At 42.5% G+C, this 14,535-nt stretch overlaps 1 protein-coding gene across 9 annotated transcripts in view; it reads left to right on the top strand.

Annotated features, from left to right (window-relative positions):
* The first annotated feature begins 487 nt into the window (after positions 1 to 487).
* The window catches only part of ALCAM (activated leukocyte cell adhesion molecule), a 141,116-nt gene continuing 127,068 nt past the window's right edge, over positions 488 to 14,535 (top strand). For all 9 annotated transcript variants that reach the window (XR_015949658.1, XM_035116770.3, XM_035116767.3 and 6 more), the window contains exon 1: positions 488 to 999. Coding sequence is in view for 8 of the 9 variants with exons in the window: in XM_035116770.3 (XP_034972661.2) it covers positions 882 to 999 (118 nt within the window). In the remaining variant the exon portion in view is untranslated. The remainder of the gene's footprint in view (positions 1,000 to 14,535) is intronic.

Genomic DNA, 14,535 nt, shown 5'->3' with positions numbered 1-14,535 from the left:
AACCGCGCTGTTCCCTATCGATGCACTTCCAGCCTCCTGCAACCGGCTCGCTCCCTAAATTGCCACTCCCCAGCCCTACTCCCGAGTCCCAAGCGGCAGCTCCAGCCCCGATTTAAAACCATGATGCACGAGGACGCCCCCCCCCCAACCCCACAGACGCTTCAGCAGCGACGTCTCCTTCCGCTCAGAAAGGGCTCTAAGCAGCCTTTCTCTGCCCCCCACCTCCCTGTCCATGCCTCGAGCGCGCCCTGCGGGGCCAATGGGAAAAGCTTCTCCCCCCCCCCCGCGCGCCCCCTGCAGTCGCCGCGGCCTCTGGCTCCCTCCTCCCACAGCCGAGCACCTCGCACTCGGGAGAGCCGAGCGGATCCGAGGGCTCTCGGCAGACGGCGCGGGCGGGGCCAGGCGAGCGAGGGGAAGGGGCGTGCCTTCCCAGGGCTGGCCCCGCCTCCGCTCGCCGCTCTCGGTCCTGGAGCGCCGCTAGGCTGCCAGAGGGAAAGAGCCACCTGCTCGTGTGCAGTCGGGGCCGGCCAGCCGCTCGCTGCCTCTCGCTCTCTCCTCGTCGCTCGCAGGGACCGCCGGAGCTTGCCGGTGGCTCGCTCGCCCGCCGCGCCTCCAACTTCTGCCTAGAAAGTTCCCGGCGGGCGGAAGTTTCGCTTTGTAGGAGGACCGGGTGGAGGAGAGTAAAAAAAAAAAAAAAAGAAGAAGAAGTCGTCGTCCGCGCTGTCTGAGGGAAAGCGAAAGAGCAGCTCAAGAGAGCGCGCGTGAGGAGGAGCCGTCTACGCGCCTTCGCCTGTCCGCCCGCCCGCCTTCCTTCGTCCCCTCGCCTCGGGAGTGGCAGCGCCCGAAGTCGCCGTTTGCCTGGCGCTTCGCGGGGAGGCGGGATGGAGACCCCCTCTGCCGCCGCCGCCGCCTGCTGCTGCCCCCGCCGCCCGCTGCAGCCGCCTTCGCGGCTTCTCCTGCTGCTCTGCCTGCTGCTCTCTGCCCTTTGCCTGCGGCCAGGTGAGTGCGGGGCTCCGGCGAGGCGCAGGTGGGGGGCGCTGGGGGGCGTCCGGTAGCCGCGCTCGGGGGAGCTGCTCCGGAACTTTCCGAAGGAGAGGCGGGGGCGGGCAGGGGCGAGCCCTGCGGAGGAGGCTGCAGGTGGTGGGTCTGACTGTCCCCGGGTTGCGCGCTCCGTCGGACTCGCCGCTTCTTCCTGCAGCCTGGGAGAGAGGGGCTCCTTCCCTCGCGATCCCCTTCCCTCCCTTGTGATCTCGTGGCCGGCTCGCGCCTGGCGATGGAGATTTCCAGCGTTTGGTGGCGGCGGCGGCACCTACGTAGTTGCGATTTGGCGAGGATCGATCGCATTGCTGATTAAACAGGCTTGTCCCCCAAACCCTCAGCTCTGTGCCTGCTGAACTCAGTGGGACTTCGCCCCTTTACTCAGAAAGATCGGCTGCTGCGGAGACCCTTTGGATTATACTGGTAGTGGGTGCTTTTTGAGAGATGCTTTAATTCTTCCATATAGTGCTCAGGTGTTGTTTTTTAAGGTGTGTTCATTTCCCACCCTCCAGCCTTGCAAGGCTCCGATCCTGTTACAGGTCTTGGAGAAGCCTCACTGAAAACGGGGGAGGGGTAAACTGGTTTAGGATCGCGCTACGTGACACTTCCACTGCGATTCGTAGTCCTTTTGGAACGTACCCCATTTTCAGCACAAATTAGTACGTAGAAACCAGTATTAAATATTTTCGCCCTGCATAGCCTTTTCTTATTTTCCCCACCCTACCTCCGAATATATGCTGGTTAAGTTTTCAGCATTTTCTCCATTACAGTTTGTGGACTATCTCTCCCCCCCCCGCTGCTTTCGTTTTATTGTGAAAGCAAACAAAATCTGCTTTCTGTGGTTGCCAGCAACCGTTTGGCTCCCAGAGGAATCCTCCAAGATTTGTCGGAAACAGAAAAGCCTCTAGTTCGGTGGGTTTCTCCTCTCTCCCTTTCAAAGTTGCCTTTCTGCCTGTGCTGCTGGAGAGGGAGCAGAAAGAGGTGACCTCACCTGCATTTGTTAGGAAACCTATGACAAGCAGATCTCTCTGTGTGTTGATTTTGCTGTGTGTGTGTGTGTGTGTGTGTGTGTGTGTGTGTGAGAGAGAGAGAGAGAGAGAGAGAGAGAGAGAGAGAGAGAGAGAGAGAGAGAGAGAGAGAGAGAGAAGGGGTATGGGGAGGGAAGTAAGATTCTTAAATAGCAACCAAGATAATTCAAACGGATGCTAGTTGCCAGCTAAAGGCAGATCTGTGAGGCGTGTCACTTTGGATTGTGTATTTTCAATCACTAATACTTTAAGCAGCAATATAATAAGCCCCTTAGAGAGACTTGCCATTGTATCTGCGTCTACAAATGTGGATACATAGGAATAGCAGAAAGGCTTTCCAGCCTTCCTGGGAATAGTTCCACCTCACAGTTTGGGTTAGACTTTGTTCATATGTATGAATGAGTGAGAGATTTGTTCTAATTCTCATCCAGAGTCAGTCAGCCTGAGCATTGCATTGGTGGTAGGATAGATACCTCTGATTGAATTCGACTGATCACAACATATTGAGCTAGAAAAGCTCCCTTGCAATACCTATGGCTGTTATTCAGGGCTCGCAATTTTGGAGCATGCAGCTCATTTGTTTGTTTTGTGAGCTTTTTAACTCCCACCCCCTGCAAAGGGTTGAAGCTCCCCTATGTCAAAGTCCTCCTGACAGTACCTCCTAGAGCTGTAATTTGCCCACTGAGTTCTTTGAAAACAACTCTCTGAATATTAGTTCTTCTAAAATTATGAGTAGTATTGCGTGCAAGTGAATGTGGATTCCCATCTACATTCCTTTTCTTCTGGAGCAGAATAAGTCAGTTGGAAATCTCTGGAGTAAGCGGGCTGTAGGTGAAAGTTCAGTTTGACTCCTGCTATCACTCAAGCTTCTTGGGATTTCAGCAAACAAGAAAGTTCTGAAGTGTCTTTGAAACAACCTGGGCAGTTCTGTTTCTGATTTTCTATCTGTCTCATTGTGCATGCACTGAAATCAAGGGAAGCAAACTGTGAACTGTGTTCTTCCTTCACTGTGGAGAATGTCTCATTATTCTTGTAGAAAGAGCGTCAGCCTGTGGTGACATTTTGTATTGCTCTAAGAGAGAGAGGCTTTGTGTGCCTGCCTTTAGAGTCAAGACAGAAGGGTTGCAGTGTTTTTCAATCACCAGACTGTACATTTTGAGAACTCCCCTCTTAACCACATAAAGGCCACTTTATAACTTGGGAAAGCAGAAATTAACTTTGCAGCAGGCACACATTTTTCAGGGCACGTATGCCTAGCAATACTCCGATTTGAATAAGTTCTAATTTCAATGAATTCCACTAAGTAGTCTAGTAACAACAACATTGCATTTTTTCCTGTTACAATATGCCATTAACCACAGTGTTTAATTATAATGACTTTGTGTAGCAGTCCTATTGTATTTAGAAGGAAACGAATTACAGTGTGTCATGAAACCATCTAGGTAAACTCAAGAACAATGCATGGATCAAGGCTGCAATTTTATGTATGGTTACTTAGGAGTAAGCCCCATTGAAGATGGTAAGTTTTCTGTTTGGGAAATTATATACAGGCTGCATAGTAAGTTTTGCGCTATAGAGCAGAAGAAGAAGCTTTATAGCAAAATCAAGGTATTCCATTGCGAAATAATTCCTCTGATTTACAATGTTACTTAAACAAGTACAGTGACACTTTCAAAATTCTGCCACTGACCTGCAGCCCAATCCTATGCATGTTTACTCAAAAGTAAATTGCTTTGAGTTTGGTGGCGTCTGTTCCCAGGTAAGTGTGCATAGAATTGCAGCCTTTGAAATGGAGCCTTAAATATACCTGCTCTTCTTGAGTAGTTCCATTGAAAACCATTCCCATTTAATAGCAAAGTGTTTCTATGATAAGTCACTGAGACTGCAAGCCTAAACACCATTCTAAGGAGCCTCATTGAACCTGGTGGCTTACCTCTGAGTAGACAATGGGGGGTGCTGTGAGGATGCAATCTTGTGCATGCTTACTTGATAGCAAGGCCTATTGAATCCATCCTGTTTCTTACTCAGGCTGAGACATGTCACATAGTACCGGTATATAGGCAACAGAATATATAGTACAGTAATTCATTGCATGGTGGCAGAGGGAGACCTTCTGCAAATATTAAGACATATTCCGCTTATATTCAGATTTTCATGGAACATTGGGAGATGATACCGGTACTACCTCCACATGGTTATTTATTATTATTTATTTTATTAATTTATAGCAGTTCTATTCTGCTTCTGCTTTGCAACAGAGATGTTCAAAGTGACTAACAGTGTATAACAAGCAACATCACAGGTAAAAAAAACCCCAATAACCCTCGTCAGTTAAAATAGTCAAATGAATAACAGCACATCACTCGTCTAAAAACTAGCATAAAATAAGTGGAGGATTCCTCCCTGTACCTTCCCCAAATTTGCTCCAGAGGGTTCTGGAAAACCCCAGAGCTGGGGTTGCTGGGGGAAAGAGGTGGGAGAGGATGTTCCATTGTGTATGTCCTTGCGCCAACTGGCACTACTTCATTGGATACTGCAATTAGGTTGCAACCTTACTCTCACTTACCTGGGAGTATGCGCCAATGAATTCCCTATGGCCTACTTCTGTGTAGCAGAAACAGCAGTAGAATTACAGTGCATGCTAACAAAGCAAAGTCATCCAATTTATCCAGGGCACAGGTAAAGACGAAGATAATCTAAGCTTTGGGATCAAAAAGTTCCTCACATTTGGGGCACTGCCACTAAAAGGGTTCTTGTGTATGTTGCTGCCACATATACTCCAGTAGACTGTGGCATGCGTATTACCTATTCTTAGGGAATGTAAGCATTATAGACATAGTACTAAATAAATAAATATTTCTGTACTGCACCTATTACAAAGCAATGCATAAGTGTAAATGTGCATTTTAAAACAATTTAAATAATCAGAAATATTGGGCAGAAGGGTGGTGGAAAGCCCAAGCAGTTTTTTTAAAAAATAAATAAATAAACGACTCAACAGCCCATGCCTTCCAAATAACAGGGAGAGAAAGTGTTCCAAAGGGTGAACACCACCACAGAGGAAGTCAGCTTTTGAACTGCCACCAGATGACACATAGCAAGTTACGGTATAATCAGCAAGGCCTTCTCTGGTGATTTTAATGATCTTCTCAGCCTATATTGGGGGGAAATGCACATTCAGGTAACCTGGTTCTGAGTTTTTCCAGGCTTTAGATATTAATAACAAGACCCTGAATAGTTCAGTAGCTAATAATTTGGTCACTCCATTATTCCAATCATTAGTTCAGATGTAACAACAAGCTGAGGGTTGTGTTTTGCTTCTTCCCAGAATGAGTGCGGAGAAAGTGGTCTATCACAGTGGTAAACTGTGGTTTGTGAACGATGTCAGTCTTACTTTTTCTTTGAAAATCACAAAAGTTAGGACTGGCTAGATGTTCGGTGTCTCAGATTTGAGGTGTGAGGATAGAGAGAAATCTTGTGTACAGAAGTATGGATACAGCCTGTGCAAAGTCTTGACTGCGTCCATAATGTAACAAGCCCCAAATGGAGGCCAAGGATACTGATAAAGTGATTATTCCATTTGAGGCATACTTAAAAACATTCTGGCATAAATCTTAAAATGACATCATGCTTTTCTTGGGGTGGAAGAATGGTACACACATTTCTATTGGTGGCATATGAACCAGGAAAGATAACATAACATGTTAGTTTATTGAGCATGGTCTAATCCCCACTCCTCTGCATTCCGGTGGGTGTTAATCTGGTACTCTAAAGGATGGTTCTTTGGTGAATGTCTGCTTGGTTTGAGATTAAATGGCTTTTCTTAGCAGATGTATAAGTTTCCAGAACAGCAAGTCTATATCTATTTGCTCAACCGCTATTTGCTTTGCAGATAAGAAATATGTCTTTCCTCTGCTTTATTTTTTTGAAAAGGTGATAGATAAGATGTTGAAGAGAAAGTGAGTGTAAAGTTTTGGGCTGTGTTACAGAGGTTATCACATGTTTGGAATGGTTTTATAATGTTTGGTTAAAAGCATTTGAAGTTTTCTCAGTGGATTTGGTAACGAAACATTAAGGTACACATGAGAAAGTGAACAAAGGGCATTTGTTTGTTTTATTCCTACTTTACAGATTAAATGAATAATGCAATTAAGATTAATCTTAATTGCAGCTAAACCACAGCTCTATTACATTTTCTCATCCTGCTCTTATTTTAAACCACATTCAGTTGTGGTGTTCCCCCCCCCCCCGGTCAATTCTTAAGAAGGCATTTAAGTGAAGAGAATGAGATTTCAATGCCAAGCAGTCTCGCAGTCATTTATCCTGTAGAAATCCAGGGGACATCTAAAGATTTACGCTACAATTTTCAATATAGATAGTAATGTTAGAAAATGAATGTAAAACTATACAGTTGTAATGGATGCTTGTGATAGGTTTTCAGACATTTTGAAGGAGACATTCATTTGGACATAGAATATAATGTTACTAAGTATTTTCCCCAAGTACTAACATTCGTAAATTAATGTATAGTGGATCAGACTTCTGCATAGTGGTGTGTGGTTGGAGACATGATTTTGAATCATAGAATTGTCATCTGGTCCAACCTCCTGAAATGCAGGAATCTTTTTGCCCAAGGTGGGGCTCAATCCCATGACCCTGGAATTAGGTTTGAGCCCCACATTGGGCTAAAATATTATTGCATTGCAGGGAGTTGGTTTAGATTTTAATTATTTCCCATGACATTTCAAAATATTTTCTGGTGTATATACATATACATATATACATACATATATACATATATACTCCACAGGTCAAACACCTTTCTGTTTGTGGAAGCAGGTCTTTTTCCCGCCCATGGAGTTTCACATGCTGCTTTCCATGTCAGGGAGTGTTCAGTGGTCACATGCGCAGTGGAGAATTCCCATGCTAATCTCATGAGCTTTTCTTCTCACATTAAAGAATGGGGAAGTAGTGTGTATTCTCACCACAGACCCCTTATTCACACAGAATGTGCTGTGTCATGGTAGATGTGACTTGGGATTGAACTTCACGTACTGTTTAAATCACTGTGACTGGAAACTCTGTAATAAAGATTTCGTTGGGCAATACTGCCATATTTTACCTGTAACACTAGTGTAACTGTGGTTTTTTGAGGTTAAACTTATGTAGCTCTCAAAAATCCAGTCCTGATCGCAACTTTACTTGGGCATGAAGGGCAAATTAGAGATACATACACCATGTTCATGTGCTTAGGCTCAAAGTCGAAATGGATCCTAAACACGGTGCTGGAAAGCTAGTCTCATTGACTTCACTGGGACATGCCTCCTTTTAACATGGTTAGCATTACTATGCAAAATGTGCTACATAGTTTCAGATGCTAACAGTTGGGAAATGCCCCATTCTTCTTATTCTCCCATACCCGTAATGCTCTGCATATGGAATTCCCTTATCAATAATCATCCCTACCTCGCATAATATCTTCCTTGTGTGCCCAGAACTGTGTGGCCATTACTGATTGCGCAGGATAGACCTAGTGTTTTGTAAAAAGGGCTAGGGACATATAAACAGAAACTTGGTACATTATTGCAAAACATAATGTCATACTGGCATACTGGATGTTTGTTTAGACAGATACTGGATAACATTTTGAAACTTATTGCAGTTTTTATCAAAAACCTTTCTTGTATGCTTAAGAAGAAAGGCCTTTTGAATCTGCCCACTTTCTAATTAAATTATGTAAGTAAATATTAAGGATCTTTTTGAATCTAAAATCTTGATATCCACGAAGTATTGTACAATATATGTAGATATTTATATTTTTAAGGAGTTGAGTCTTTGCACATAATCAGCACAAATGCATTATTTCATTAGCTTTTATTTCCTTGCCATTTAACAAAAATGAATATTTCAGAAGTCTTATATTTTACGATATTGATAGCCCACATGTAATAGAAGTGTAATCACACCCTTATTAATGATGTATTATGTATAATTGTACAGTATACACATTTATTCAATGCAGTAACCTGAAACGCTTCAATAGAAATTACTGGATTTAATGTGCATAAACAGAAGTATGCTACTGTTATATTAGATATGTGAAGGCCCGGAGGCTCAAAATCTCATCTATGTTGCAGAAAGAGGTTTACTAATTATATTTCAGCAACCATGTGATGGGACTTGCCCTGTGGGAAATGAGGTGTTTTTTTTAAGGAATGATAGTTAAAATTCTAAGGCTATTATTTGCTCTCCATTACCTATGCATATATTAAATTTAAAGTCTGTGGGACTTATGCAAGGTAACTAATAACAGAAGGGCCTCCTAAGGGTATTAAAAGTATGTCAACCTAGGAACATTTTAATATATATATATATATATATATATATATATATATATATATATATTTAGAAATGAAATGCAGGTTCTTTGAAGAAATATTTCAGACTGCTACTTGAGATTCATATTAACAATTGTACTATGGGCATAGCTGTCAAGTTCTCCCCCCCCCCTTTTAAGGGAAATTCCCTTATGCTGAATAGGCTTCCTCGTGAGAAAAGGGAAAACTTGACAGCTATGACTATGGGGTGTGTGCCTTTGTGCCCCTCCCTTTATTAAAAAAATGCTTTTAAGACATATGGTCTCATTATTGCTGGGACAGTATAAACTAATAGGTAGCAAACCAGTACCACCTGACATACTAGACCACCTGTTTCTATTTCATGAAATGCAAGCTCTTAAACCACACCCTCAAGAGGAGCAGTAATTCCAGAAACAGTAACAGGGTCTGAAACTGTGCAAGAAAGAGATACAGTATTGTGGTCTTGGTGGAAAACTTCACAAAAATGTCAACCTAGTATACATCAGCTGTGAAAAAGGCAAATTGCACATTCGGGTTCATTAAGAAAGGTAATGGAAATAAAATTGCCAATATCACAATGCCTTCATACAAACCTATGGTGCAAACACGCTTGAAATATTGTGAATAGTTCTGCTTGCTGCACCTCAAAAAAGAATATTGTAGAGCTGGTGAAGGTAGAAAAGAGCAGCCAAAATCAAGGGGCTGGAGCAGCTCCCATATGAGAAAAGGTTACATTGTTTGGGTTTTTTTTTTAATTGTTCGTTATAAAGAGGGCTTTATGCTGTCTCCCGGATCAGAGACAGCATGGGGTTTGGACTTTAGTGTCATCTATATGACACATAGCTTTGCCTCTGTTTTCCAGCTGCTCATTTCAAATATGCCAAAAAACCTCTTGAGAAAGTGTTTGGAGGAAGTTTTGGGATGGACGAGGACAAACAAGTTGAAACTTAATCCAGATAAGGCAGCAGTACAAGGAAAATGTCCTGTCTACATGGAGTTGCCCTCCTCCTGAAACACCAAGTTCACAGCTTGGGCACTATGTAGAAGGGCAGGTGATGCCTTAGAGGTCTTGCTCATAGGCTCACTTGTCCATATGAGAGACAGACATTTTCAGCAGGGGTCCGACATATATGAAATTCCCTTTGGAGTGATTTGACAGAAAAGACCTTTAAATGAGCGGTGGAAAAACATTTGTGCTGCGCAGCTTTTATTGATGGCCTTCTGGTGCTGCTGCTCTGAAATTGTTTTAAAGGTGTTTTTAGGTATATGTCCGGCCTTTGTTTTTATGCTGCTGTTTTAAAATTGCTTTTGGGTTGCTTTTGATGATGTTGTTTTATGATTCTTCAAGTGCTTTTCACTAGGGATGCATAAGCATTCCTGCATTTGCCCTAGAAGGGGTTCAATCTTTCTTGCATGCTCATAAAGCATGTAGGTGCTCAAAGTGTCAGTGTTTGCATCAGTTTCCAGCAGGGCAAAGGCCTTCCAAAATTCAGAGAGCTTTGTCCCTAGTAGCTGAACAGAAACTGTTGGCTCTGCTTTAGTGCTCTGTCTTGGACTGATGTAGGATCTATAAGATCAGGATGTCACATTAAAACAATTTGTTACAATGGGTATAACCCAGTACATAATTTTGGATTCTTAAAGCCAGTTGACATCAAGGTAGGTTAAGGCTGGTCATTTGGTGTTGGGAAATACTTGATCAGTTAACCAAATACTTCTCAAGTACCTCAAGCACTTATATAATAGATCTGCAATAGTGAAACATCTGCTAATTTTTTAAAAGTTAATTCTTGCTATGAATCAGCTGTAGTGAATTATTATTGGTGGTTAACAGTGTTGAATACAGATGCATGTAAATGATAATCAAGAGACAGAACCTTTGTTCTTCCAGTTAATTGACAACAAAAGAATAAACTCTAACTGCATGGCAGAATGGCCACATAATTTTCTTAGCTTTTTATAATCAGATGCTTAAAGTTTGAAGCATATGCTGAGATATTTTTATTTAACTTCCAAAGTTTTCAAGAAAAACTGCCAGACAAGATACTATTCATCATTCGCCTATAACCTCTCTCTTGTCTACATAAGTAATCATCTGGTTTACATCTAGGATTTAATTTTCTTTTATAATTCACTGGAGGAAGTACTACTAGATATAATTGCTACAATCCTATTATTTGATATGTCACAGACCACAAATTAATTTTATCTTTAGTTGCCTATTCTTTTATTTTCCCCGATAAGCTACAAAACAGACAAGTGCTATGGTTTTCAGAAGATAAACCCATTTTTACACAGTAATAAAAATGCATAGGTATTTCTTTTCTAAAAATTAAAGAATATTGCTTGTGCACATACAAAGCTACAGTTTACATCCCATATTTTCCTGTGTAATCCTTGATGTAAGACTAATTTTCCTTCAATAGATTTTATCTTCTAAATACTACTTGAATGATATTTTTTTAGCTGCCAGACCATATAAGGATCGTTTTTTTTAAAGCTCTCTAATACATTCCGATGCAATTTCATAACCTCATCACAAGTCTGAGTTTGAGAACTAGAACGATTCTATACAGAGCATGGTCCAGTCTACACGGGCATAGCAGGTGCACTGGAGAATTCCCATGAACTCTGTAAGCCCCGTTTTCCATTCCCTGCCTAGGTATGTGCAAGCAGATGGTTGAGGGGAATGAGATCTCCGCATGAACCTCCCATACCACTCTGAGCCCTCCGTGTTCCCTTAGTAGATAATTGCTGTGCTGTGCAGCAATAGTAGCGTGCACTAAGCAAAGGGAAATGTTTGGATGGCAGGTGTGCACAGATATTCCATTGGGCTACTGGCCAAAACATACATGCCCAGAAGCAGGCAATGGTGCCAGTGAAGGAAAATGGACCTCTTATTAATGTATGGAAATTTTTCCATACATGGGTTTTATGCCCAGGTTGGATGGAATTTTGCAGTACTGTTCTCTGATTAAAGTGAATGTTGGCTTGCAGGACTGAGGCCAAATTGAATTATAATGGTGTGCAGTGTATTTGTTATGGTTCTGTTATGAAAATGTCCACCTTGCAAGTAAAGTACTTAGTTCTGCTCTGTTAATATGTTAGAGCTGGTTTAGCGGTTGTACATAGGAACCCATTTAAGAGCTTTGTAATTGTGATGCCTCATATTAATTCTGATAGACATAGAACTTGCCCACAACAAAGGGACTAGTTGGACAACAGATATCTTAAGTGGCTAATGCAAACCATATATAGATAAACAGTGTTATGCTGTTGTTGACTCCGTAGATCTACTAGACATAAATCACCTATGCTTGTGTCTCAAAGCTTTCGACAACCTTCAAATGCTAGGTATTTAAACACTGTATAAAAATAATAAAGATATAAAATTCCCTTGGTTGTTGGAATCTTGCTGCATAATTGTTCCTTTAGGTTTTTAATATATTTGTGCCTTTGACCAAACTGTCTCATGTTTGCTATATAATTTTCACTTTTTATTTCTTTCCCCCCAAAATGGAATTTAATAACTTATTTTCCCTAAGAGTATAAGTAAGCCTTTTGTGTGAAGGAAACTATAGCATAACGATGTGTGTTTAAAACTCCTGTGGGAATTTGCTCCAGTACCATAAACTAAAGAATACTGTGTATCTCAGCACTGACAAGCTTTACCCTTCCTTGTAGCTGGAGTTAGAATGGTTGTATTCCACTTTATTATCCAAGTTTACATGGTGTTTTTTATATACAAGGTCTAAAGTAATGGAGACCACTCAGTGACCTTGGGGCACCACTTTTGCCCTTAAGAACCTGTCTGGAGCTTGAAATCAACCCCAGAGGCCCTTCTTGCTGGTCTACCACTAAGAGTTGTTAGGTTAGTGGGGACCTTTTAAGTGGTGGTCCATCAATTGTGAAATTCCCTCATCTGGGAATAGGTACAGTGCCCTCACACATTTCCTTCTAGCTGAAGGAAAAAAAAACATGTTTGATTCCACTTTCCTTTTTATTGAAGACCTTTCTGGTTTGAATTTATCTTAAATGCTGTGCTCTACACTATTATTTATTTTTATTGCTCATTGTAAGGTGCCTTGTGTGGGTCTCTAAAAGGCATAGGTCAATTAAATAAATAGTGGTCAAATATTCATAGGAAGCTGCTTTAAACTGAAGCAGGCTCCTAGTGGCGAGGAAGAGGTGGCAGCTCCGGGGCTCGCCCTCGGCAGCTGGCCACCTCCTGCCTTCACATGCTGCGAGGGTCTGGTGAAGCATGCACATTGCGGTGTGCCTTGGCGTGATTCGGCAGCTCCCGCTGCTGTGCCCTGAGGGCCCCTTCGCTGATGGACCGACAGGAAAGGCGAGAGGCAGCTGGAGCCAGCGGGACTGAGGCTCTGGGCGCGGCGCAGCAGGACAGCAAGCTGATGTGGGGAGGCGCCACATCCAGCCTCCGTCTCTTCGGTGGCACCCTCCAGAACTTGGCGCCGTGGTTCCCCACGCCACTAGCCTCTATGGCTAAGACGCCCCTGGGTGGAAGTGGCAGGAACACTGAAGCCTCTGCAGCCGGAGCATCTTTTTATAACCTGGGCAACATGGACCAAGGAAGCATATTCTTCTGTTTGTTCCACACCCAGAACCCGCCTCATTCTAAGAATCAGACAAGAGTGCTGAATGGTTTCTGGGGCTGGCAGAGGCCTGAGTTTGTGTCACTGAAAATGTGCTGGTTCCCCACTGCTTGCTGTGTTGGGATGCAACCTGGTCTGCTGCAGAGGAGCAGCAAACCTACATGTGCCAGGGATGGAATCTGGGACCCTCATGTTCAATCATATGCTGTAGCATTGAGCCAGGAACCTATTCCATGTTAATCCTGATGCACTTGTGGTAGCTTGCCAGAAAAGATATGTGACTAGGCTGCATTGTGGGCTAGGGAAGTTCCTTTTAGGACTGACAACCTTTTGGAAATATGTAATGTTCACTTTAATGCATATGGAAGGGAATAGAAATATGTGCTCCCAATGTGTAGCAATATGTCTTTGTCAGCCTGAGGTATTCAAAGCTATGGGTTACAGATAACAGTATCTGATGGCTTAGTGTCAATAAGGAAACCAGGAATGGTTCCAGCATCATGAAATGAGTCCACTCTTTGGTTACCTGTAAACTCTTTGGATTACATTTTTTCTGCCCTATAGCAAAATATTGCATTTCTCAGTTTGGCTTTTTTACACAGTAGGAAGCTTGATGGAAATATTGTATACATTTTTGCTCATAGTTGTCGTTTGTAGTAGCCAAATATATAACTTTGACAGCACAATCCTAAATATACATCTTACTGAGTTACATTGTACTTTCTCCCAGGTGTGTTTAGGAGATCATATTTATCAACTGAAAGTTAGCAACCTGTGGTTATGCTACTTACTTTAGTATGTTTTAAATTAAACATAATTTAAAAGAACAGCCAGCCTGATGGATCAGTCCAAAACTAATAACTGATTCACATGCACATCACTTAACACTGAAAATATCACTTAACATTGAAACCAGGTATGGAAGGATGTGTCAGTTCCAGTTCTTTCATTTTCTCATTTTTCCAGTCTTAAATTCAGTGTGCTCTCCACATTTCTACAGTGATTTGTGGAATTCAAAGAAATCCTCATGAAAATTCACCAGCATTCATTTTGTTACATGATGTGTGAATTAAGTAGTTTGGGCTTTAAATGCTTCATGAACTGAACTGAATTTCTTTTCCACTGCCTTAATTGCTCTTTCATTCGTTGCTTCAGTGGATGAACTGCTTCCATTTAAAAGTACCGTGGTTGAAATGACATGCTTGTGATGTCTGTTCCGATAGTTGTTCCACACATGCCGACACAATGCTTTCATCAGCAGGTGGTGCTGCAGTCATCCTTCAGAATTTGCCTCTTAGTCTAGAAGATCCACAGTTGTGGAAGAAGATGCAGCAGTTTCTTCTCCTACTAGGGTTTTTGAGCTTTTTTGGACGTTTCTGAGCATTTTTGAGGGAAAGCAAAAATGGCGCTGCTGACATTGGTTGCCATACGTCTGGATTTTCCCAGACATTTCCCCATTTTCCCCCCAGACACTGTTTTAGACTGCAGTATTCCGGT

This window comes from Zootoca vivipara, chromosome 4 (genome assembly GCF_965207765.1).
Source record: "Zootoca vivipara chromosome 4, rZooViv2.hap1.1, whole genome shotgun sequence".
Classification (NCBI taxonomy): domain Eukaryota; kingdom Metazoa; phylum Chordata; class Lepidosauria; order Squamata; family Lacertidae; genus Zootoca; species Zootoca vivipara.
Note: the sequence above shows the minus strand (reverse complement) of the source record. Positions and strands in the feature narration are given on the sequence as shown.